We start from the raw sequence: 10091 nt of genomic DNA on the forward strand, positions 1-10091 counted from the left end.
GTGTGTGTGTGTGTGTGTGTGTGTGTGTGTGTGTGTGTGTGTGTGTGAGAGAACAGTTGCACCCTGGAGCACTGCAGAAAGAGCAGAAGATGATGCATCTCTTACATCATGTCCTTTTTTTTTTTAATCTATCCTTTTTGACAAAAGGAGCTGAGACGAGCTCTTTTACCTCCACCATGACACACAGTTACCTGGCAGTTATTTTCTGACACACACACACCTCACACTCACTCTATCTCACTCTCACTTTATCTCACACTCATTCTCACACACACAATGTGGAAGTTTGCACATTTGTAGTCCTATCTGTTAGATCTTGCTGTTGTGTTTTGCGTGCATTTGATATTTGTTAGCCCAACGATACTGAATTAGCCGCAGTGAGCTAGCAACTGTGGACCTGTAGCTGGTTTGGCAGTCTCACACGACATCACCATGGTAGCTTTGGCTTCATAAATAGTCTCTGGTGTAGAGCGTGTTTTTGCCATTTAATCCAAACATAAAATACCCGAGTACCAGTTAACTTTCCAGATAAATGGTACGAAATATTATTATTCCTAGATGGGGCCATGAACTCGATGCAGAAATGGAAAAAAAAAAAAGGCTGTTAGCAAGGACCTCATTTGCTTCCTCTGATTTTGAAAAGATAGAATAAATTAAAGTAATGTTTCCAGGCATTTCACTCTCTTAAAGATATTAAGCAGCATGCGGCTCATATTAAATGATAAGAATTATAAGTGTCTTCTTGCATATTGAGGAGAAAACCCTGTCTTATACACAGTCACTCCATTCAAACAGCTCTTGGCTCTGTTTTTTATTCCTGCAGATAACCGGTGAGGTCTTAAAGGAGAAATGGGCAGTGTATATTAGGCTTTAGTGTCAGAAGTAAGGTCTTTTGTCAAGATTCAACAATCATTCATGAACAAAATCAATCTTAGAGTCCACTTCATTCGACCAGTGGCTTCAGTGGTCCATGTAGTGTTTTGTGTTTGGCACAGTTCTTGTTTTTGCACTGCTGGCAGCAACAGATTCATCGACATTGCTGTATCCATCCGCAGCGATTGCAGGTTTTAATTTGGCCCACTTGCTCCTAACTATGAACATCTCAAGTGAGGCAGTTCATATTTTCCATCTATCTGTTATGCTGTTGTGGGTTGCAGGGGGCAGTTTATCACTTGACTGACACACAAACACATTCACAATCACTTTTCTTCAGATCACTTAACCTACATGTTCCCTGGATTATGTGAGGTAATCCAAAAGCCAAGGTTGAGGAAAACATGAATACTCCATACAGAGCTTGTTGGCAGATTCAAACCCACAACCCTTTTTGCTGTGAGGAGATTGTGATAGTAACAGTAGTAGTTGTTTTACAAAATGATGAAGAGGGGAAACATCTTGGTCAAACTAACAAAACACAGTTCCCGCAGAGGTAAATACAATAAAATTGGAGGTTAAATTAAGGTTTTCAGGGAACAAAGCTGCTTCAGAAGTATTAATAATCTTATTGGTTAGATTAAATGGTCAAGTTTTTCTTGCCCCGAAGCACAGAATGACCACAATACATTGTGTGTGTATGTGAGGGTCAATACCAATTACTTCACTATGTGCTAAGATTTCTGACTTTGAAAACTCACTTCCCAGCCCTAATTTAATTTAATGCTATTATGTTTTTGTTCCAGCTTGCTCAGGATGAGGGCAGCCCAGTTCGAGGTTTCGGTGTGGTGGAGTACGAATGCGCGGAGCAGGCGGAGGCTGTGCTGGTAGAGATGGACCGAACACTGGTGGGAGGACAGGAGGTCCGTCTGTCAATCTGTACCCCCGGCACCTCAGGGAGAAGCACCCTGGCTGCACTCATCGCCGCCCAGGGTATGGTGAGTATGAAGCACGGCGCATATGTTCAAGAAAACATTGATTTTCTTTGTAGAAACATGTCCTCAATTCTTAAAGTCTCACCAAAACATCGGACTACCCAGGGTTACATGTACACAAGCAGACATGCTATTTGTGAAGCCAGTGCCACCTGGTTGTTGCACATCCTGCATTCAAATATCCATATACCCTCTGGCTGAAATAGTCCCTGTAGCTGTGGTATCCCTCCCACACTGTGCTGTGGTAGCAGAGAGACACGGACATGATAATTATAATTCTATAGACTGATTGGGCTCCTCCACTGTCTCCTACTGCCTAAAATAAGCCAAATTCACAGCACTCACTCACGCAGACGTTCAAATAGATGCAGTGGCCTCACATACACAACATGTAAATACAAGTGATAAGTGGTGGAAAACATACAGTACAGTCAATCTGTTTATATGCAATGATGAACTCGCAGGTGGAAAAAGTGGACAAGTAAAATTCCGGGCTGAATTTCAATGCTTTTGCAATCAAAATCAATGGCATGAGTAATGACACGTTTGTGTGTTTTTGTTTAAGTAAAGGAGTGAGACTGACAGAGAGTACTGGCCAAAAATAGATAGATTTTTAAATAGATACATGTTTGTTTTTGTCGAAATTACATTTAAAACGTGTGGTTGTCTGATGTTCAAGGACCAAAGCTAAATGTCTTGATTCATTCACGCACCTCTGCCTCTCTGTGACTCATAGTCTCTGTAGAGGAGACTAGTGGTCATTGAGAGAGAAACTGGTAGTTAACTAAATGTGCAGTATTTTCACCAGCTGATCGGACTGTTGATGATGGTTGTTACTACACCAATCCACTGGTTAATGCTAGTTCTCTTGCTAAATGGTTTTTTTTTTAACAGTAAACTGTAGTTTTTCATGCTATTTACATAAACTATAAAAAAAAATTTTTTTTTTTTTTTTTTTATGTATTGTGATTATTTCATGTGTATCTAATATTTTACAGATGTATTTCTTGTTCAAACAGGGTCTTGTAATCAATGTTAACTGTGAGCCATTACAGTAAATACAGTACATTATATGGTAGATTTAGTAGGTTTTCTTATTTGCTTTAATACATGGAGTCCAGTAAAGTTTAATAACCCAAAGTTAATAATGACACTCATTCACAGCGTCTGTGGTAATTTTGTTTTTGTTTTGCACATTTAACAGCCTATAGGCACAAATTCAAACAATATTGCTCCTGTCACATGGAAAGCTTCAATTATATTTTCTCATGAACTGCAGCTTTATGGTTCATTGAGTTTCCCATAGGCCATGGAAAAACATTACAAGCCTGCTGCTTTACTCTCATCAGATGATAAATATTTTAGATTGCTGTAATTGAGCTTATGGAGGGCGACAACTTGAAGCCAGAGTTTGTAGCTTTCAAACACCCAAACTGAAACACTGTTAAGCCCATTTTGACACGCATGCTTTAGCCCAGTAAGGGTGCTATAATTTACTCATTCATGAATTTCAAACTGCTATACTATCACTTTAGAGTTGATTCTGACTGCTGAATTCTCTGTGTGATTCTATTCCCGGCTGTTGCAGAACAAGAGTTATCAGGTGCAGTAAAAGAGGTCGTGGCCTTGAGACGAATGGGTTGAAAATTACAGGGTGAAAAAGCAGAGCAGTAACCGCCACGGAGTCTGAATCGCAACGAAGAGGATGAAAAGACATTGAAAGAAAAATGTGTCTCTGAATAAATTGTCTGAGGAAGATGAGGCAGACGTGAGGAGGAAGGAGTACATAAACTCAGTGAAAGAAAAGGGGGGTGGGGGGGGATTGGCTGAGCAAGGGACAAAAATGGGATGGAGGAGGAAAGAGGGGACCGAAAACATTTACATTACTACCCCAAGGCTCTTTTTGAGATTATTGCAGTGAATGTGAGCAGCTGGTAAGAGAAACCTTCAGACCTTCAGAGAGAGATCAAGACCTACTACTCCTGGCTACTGTTCTCCTCTGAGGCGATCCTCTCATTTCTCCAGTCAGTTAATATGAATGTGAATGCTGAGGACCAGATGGCCTCCTCCTCCTTTCTTCTTCCTCCATCCCTCTCCTTACACGACACTTCTTGCCTTCCCTACTTCACGGCTCCCTTACTTCCCTGGCGTGTGTGGGTGTGTGGCTGGATTTTGTGCCAGTAGCCAAACAGACTGATGCATGCTGACATTTTCTCCAGCAGAAAGAAAAGAAATTACATCGCTCTCCTCCTCCTCCTCCTCCTCCTCTCTTTCCTTGAAAGACACTGTCAGCTACGACTGGCCTTGCTAAACGGCGGCACGCACACACACACACACACACCCACACACACATACACACACACACACACACCAATTTCCCCTGCTATGACACAAATACACATACTGTATTTGTGCAACAGACTCTCTTCCTCACTTGCTGACAGGCTGGAGTCAAACCCTCTCCATCCTTGTCAGTAATGCTCTCTCTTCAGGATGTGACAGGGAGGAAACAAGGTTGAGTTGAGCTGAAGTCATGCTGTAGCTCAGGGGCAGACGAGGAGGAAATACCACCGTCCTGCTAATGTTGTTTTAAATAGCCGTGTCTTTGGGCCAGACAGCGAGTACTGCCACCACACTGTCGGTGCTGAGGAGGATCTACAAGGGCTGCTCCATTCGATTTGATGCAGTCTAATTCAATAGGATTTCATTTGAGTCTGCTGAATTAAATTTCGCAGCGTAATGAGTGATTCAATTATTTGGGGATGTGCCCTACAGTATGTCTTTCTATTAAATGCAAGTCAGCAGAGATTTGTTAAGTTCCAGGAAACTCTGCTCATGTCAAATAAAAAGTAAGCTTTGCTATTAGCAAGGGAAATGTATGTGTGTAGTAGGAACATCATTTAATACCACATGCAGCTCCAACACCTTTTTCCTCCTGTAGCTAGATTATTTAAACATTTCAACATCCTGATGGATGATCAGTAAAGACGCAAACTGTCCACCAGCTCCGATTCCATCAGGGGACTGTTGTAGGCCGTCGTACCATTCTCTCCACCCATTGTCCTCATTGTTGATCTCTTTGCTATCACCTGTCTAATGAAGGGGAAATGCCAAGATAATATTTGTTTAGAAAAGTTAATTAAAAACTGTAACTACATGCAAGACTACACCATTCTTTCACATGACACATTTGTACATTGTAAGTCAGTCACAAGATTGACATGCTGCACCTTGATCACAGAGATCAATTTCAAATGACATATTTGGCTTATATATGTATTCCAACCTATATGAGCTATATTATTTGTGTAGCTGTGGAAACTGGTCCAATGCTGAATTTGAGACCTGCTCTTCCCCCCTATGCCTTTCATTTTTTCATTTCAAGTTTGTATTTAAGCTTTTTCCTCCCAGTTCTTTTCCTGCCTTGTTTTTCATAACTCTTTGCCCCGTCGCTTTCCCCTGCTGCTTCTTTTGTTTCTCAAACAGCTTTTTAGTCTTTTCTTTCGTCTCACAGATTTGTCTCCCTCTGTTGACATAGCAGACATATCCCGCTGATGTAAACTAGTGTAAGGATTAGTACAGCCATCAGGGACTCCTAATGACAAGATCAAAACACAAACTCTACACCACACACACACAGTCTCATTTTTCCTTCTCTAACTTCTGTATGTGTTTCCATTTTTTTTATTCTCCAGATTCTGAGTAATAGGAAAGGTCTGCTACCAGAACCCAACTTAGCACAGCTGTTGACCAGTATGACCAACCCTGCTGCCCTGCAGATCCTTATGAGGCCGTACCACAGTGGTAAAAGAGGAGGTATGACTGTGAATTACAGTCGCGAGAGCTGCTGCATGGCGCATGGATCATCATGGATTTTCACTCGGTTTTAAGTCTTACAACTAATACCCCAGAAGTTATGATATACAGTCATTATATTAAAGGTGCAATGTGTCACGCGCCAAGCATTTTCTGCCTGCAAACTCTGTTTCGCAAGTCTCTGCATTCAGACACAGGCTTGCAAGCTCCCTTTAACAAACTGTGCGTCAAAAATACTTGGGTGCGTGTGCAAGTATTTGTACCGCTGGGGTTTACACATGCTGAATTTGAGTTGAAACACAGCCACTAACCTCCTCGGAAGTAGTACCCTTCTCATTTCTAATACTTTCTAATCGATTTAAACCAATACACAAACGTAAAAACGTATATGGACCAGGGATGTATTGTTGACAAACCTTGGGGCAGCTCTTCTTCTACTTCTTCGTTCTCTCTTGTTCTACTGAGGGCAGACTCGACACTACAGTGACTCAGTATCGCCTCTCGAAGTATAAGTGGCATTACAAGACTCGACGGGCCGGGGTTAGCTGGTTAGCGTGCTCATTAAACTAAACCTCTCTGCAATACAATACATAGATGTCTTTGACATAACATCAAAACTCTTAATGTATCGCATTCTGTTGATGATGTACATTTTTTTAATTTTAATAAGCCTTATCTTACACATTACACTTTTAACAGTTTGAGTTTGTAATGCACCCAATCATTTTTTGAGGATTTCTTTTAGCCCGCTGAATTATGCATAGTGACAATTCATCAGCATATGTCATGTATCGTACAATACCTTGGGCTATTAGTGTGCAACGACCATGTGCTAGCTTGCCCTGACATACTTTATCTAGAGCGGAATGGATGGGAGTGCACTAGAGAGTTGATAGAGATCGACTGACACAACAGAAGTCAGTGTCACGCATGCCTTCAAAGATATCGGTTTGGTCTGAAAAACAAATAAGCACCTGTACAATAAAATGACAGCAGTGTGAGAAACCATACAATTGCCCTGATGTAACATCTGCAGAGGAAGTCTGTGAATGTAGCTTTAAAGCGCTGGGAGGACGTTAGTAATTGGACCTTGATTCAAGATTTCTTTGTCAAACACAAAACATGATTCACTTTTTAGATGTTTAAATTGAAGACCATTATGCTGTACTTGTTTCTATTGTGTTTTTTTTATCATAAATTGTGTTTGCAGCTGGCGCAGGTCCCTTAGTAACATGAAAAAAATAGTATATTATATCAAAATTACATGTACTGCACATTTTGAGAGATTTTACAACAAATCAGCGTCCTGAACTCAATCCTTTGATTAGTCTTTCGGCTCCAGAGGTGTCTTGGATAATAATCAGAGAACCACTGTAAGAGCCTGTCCCTCTGTTAGGCACTCCTATACTCTGTAATCACCTCGTCGACGGCTTCATTATTTGATGAATGGCTAATCAGGTATTAAAATGAAATCATGTGACATTAGTTGAACAAATGAGAACAGGAAGGGGAGAAGATGGGGGAGGTGGGGGGAAAGCTCTCTTAAAAAGAGCACACGCAATTAAAGTCTAAAATTAGCATCGTGATTAAATGTTAAACTTTCTCCACCTAGTCTGGAGGAAGCTACCATTAGCATTGACTTTTACATTAATTACGAGGAGGCCTTCAGAGGAGAAATAGACACTTGCATAAAAAACCCAAAGGATTGTGTGTGTACTCTGTTTGTGCATATAGGTGTAGGGTGAGAGAAGCCTTGCTGGTATGAATCCCGAAACAGAGAAAACGTATTGAAATGTGCGAATGTGGGCGAACCCTCCGAAATTATAGAAATCGATTTACACTTCTTTTTTACGCTGTAGCTTAAACCAGCAAGCCAAACTAGTTATAATAAATGAATGTTAGTCAATGGAAACTTACTTGTTGTTGTTATGGGAATTCGGTAAGCAAGAGTATTGATTTTGCTGCGTCCACTGGAAAATACAGTGTAACTGCTCATTTTCAACGTTCAAATTATTCCACATTACAAAGAAAAACACCAGGTGTTGAAACAGTTGTACCGACCCAATAGTTGGCTGTACATCTTCTTCCTCTAGACTTGATCAGCATTAACACAGTTTTAACCATTTAATTACATTCCTCAGTAGCCATGTTGTCTTTATCACAGCTATGCATCGAGCTAAAGACGCAGTTGGCTTTTGAGGTTTTTACTTGAAGTAAAACTGAGAAAGCAAATTCAATGATAGGCATTGCAAGTCATTACAAATCAGAGAACGACGAGATTCCATAAACAAGAGTAGGACCAACAACTGAATACAAACAGTTGCAAGTTGCAAGAAAACTATAAGATTAGATACTTTAACTCTCATGCCTGAATAAGCACAGTGTCATCGGTTAATGATCAACATTAAATCCCAGTAGGAAGTGCAGCAGAGTAATTAATGTAGTAAACATACACAAAGAGTACACAATAGTAAACAGCTAATAGTCAATCCAACAGTAAATTACAACCGTAAACAGTCCTTCAACATCAGTCATTTGGGGAGTAGATAATAGATGTCCTCACAGATCTAACAAAATGGTGAATGTAACAATATCAGTTCAACTGCTAAATGTTGCTATAGTAAGAGAACACTCTTACATTTGAGCATTGTATAGATACAGACAAGTACTTCTTGAATTATGAAAAACAACCACGGAGATGCTGAAGCTGGAGTCTGTCTCTGAGTCAGTACACTTAATAAAGACAGACTGTTTGAAGTTTTCTTTCTGTGCTTTTCTTCTCTGTATTGATTGTTTTTGTTTGTCTGAGCTTCCTTTCAATTGCGTCTTCAACTGCAAAATGAGGTTTAAACTTGGATAAAGTTATGAGGGAGGGAGTTAGCTTTGTACTAACATAATATCCCGATATTGCTTTACTCGTGCTTGTTATAAAACAGAAAGACGCATGATTGTTTGAAATGTGCTATAAAGAACTGATGGATTGGTTGTCTGACTAGTAATTCAGCTCGTGGAGAAGATGATTGATTAATACATTAGTGGAAACTAAAGCACAAGCACTGATGTTTTTATTTGTTTGTGTTTTTAGGGAAGTACGGGCGTCACACCAGCCTGCCGTTCCTCAGACCTCCTCTCACCACCGCTCTGCTCACACTGGGAAAAGCACACCAGGTCCTAATAACACTAACGCCTTTTTGGTATTATTTTTGTGTGTCTCTGTGTGTGTTGATGTGTTTGTTACAATAATGTCTATTTATCTTTACCTTGCAGAATGCTATGCTGGGTAATGGACTAGTCCTCCAGAACCTCCTGCATATGCAGCTCGCACAGCAACAGCTTCTTCACATCAAAGACAAACGCATCAGCAGCGTAAGACACCGGTTTGTGTTTGTGTGTGTGTGTTTGATCATTTGCATAGGTTAGTGGTGAGGGTTAGACATAGTTGTGGGTACGTGTATATGTGCTCTTACATTCTCACCTTCAGCACTTGATGCACGATGACACTAAACAACCTCGAAAATCCTGCAACCTAATTGCTTCTTTTCAGTTTAAAAGCAAGACCTTGCAGCGTTGCAGTTTTCCCTCTACGTTTTGATAGCATATTTTAAAATGTCTTTGTTTTCATTAATTGGTGATGTGACTGTTAAAAGTAGCAGGGGCTGACATTTGGTATACTTGATGTTGTTTTAGAAACTGTCTGACAATTCAGAATCCAGATTATGAGAATCCTGTTTACACTTTTTATCCAGTACATTTGCTGGCTTTTTTTTTTTAATGTTGCTCTCTAAATAATATATGCATTTGTAATGGTGTAGAGGAGAATGTTTAAAAGGAGAAAATATAATGATGATGCATACTGTAAACATTTAACGTACAGTTATTTTCTTCTGTCATCTAATTTATACTGTATGCTTCTTTCTCGACATAATCTCTAATATTACATACCTCCTTCTCTCCTCCACAGGTCTCCAGTCTGCTCGGGGACCCGTCCAGGCTGCTGATGCAGAAAGCTTTGTCTCTGCGGCATCCGGGCCTTGTGCAGCTGGGGAAAGGCCTCCTGGGAGACTCGCCTACAGGTGAGCCGGGCCGAGCATCGTCCAATGACTTGGTGCCATTAATGCGAACTAATGAGACCATAGTGAGACCTGCAGTGCACCTCTCACCAGTGTTACTGGTAATGCTGCGTTCATCACATTCATTTTAGTTTACTTCCCGTTCTTTAGTCATTTGCCATTGTAAGAGCATCTGAAAACGTCCGATTAATTAGTTCTGCAATAACGTTGTTGTTTAAAATGGAAATTATATATCGCAGATACGAGCAGTTGTGTGTGTGTGTTGAAGTATTTGTGTGTCCCTCTTTGATTGTGTGTGTGTGTGTGTGTGTGTGTGTGTGTGTGTGTGTGTGTGTGT

The 10091-nt window shown here is 40.5% G+C and overlaps 1 protein-coding gene across 2 annotated transcripts in view; it reads left to right on the forward strand.

The window, feature by feature from the left end:
- raver2 (ribonucleoprotein, PTB-binding 2) overlaps positions 1 to 10091 on the forward strand; it is a 64271-nt gene that overhangs the window by 43550 nt on the left and 10630 nt on the right. Inside the window, exons 5-10 of one of the 2 annotated variants that reach the window (XM_031859584.1) lie at positions 1680 to 1871; positions 3457 to 3471; positions 5564 to 5684; positions 8770 to 8852; positions 8952 to 9050; positions 9646 to 9757. In XM_031859584.1, the coding sequence (XP_031715444.1) occupies positions 1680 to 1871; positions 3457 to 3471; positions 5564 to 5684; positions 8770 to 8852; positions 8952 to 9050; positions 9646 to 9757 (622 nt within the window). The remainder of the gene's footprint in view (positions 1 to 1679; positions 1872 to 3456; positions 3472 to 5563; positions 5685 to 8769; positions 8853 to 8951; positions 9051 to 9645; positions 9758 to 10091) is intronic. The other variant, XM_031859585.1, reaches the window with a different exon arrangement.

Source organism: Anarrhichthys ocellatus, unplaced genomic scaffold, assembly GCF_004355925.1.
Source record: "Anarrhichthys ocellatus isolate YVR2014 unplaced genomic scaffold, GSC_Weel_1.0 scaffold22, whole genome shotgun sequence".
NCBI lineage: Eukaryota > Metazoa > Chordata > Actinopteri > Perciformes > Anarhichadidae > Anarrhichthys > Anarrhichthys ocellatus.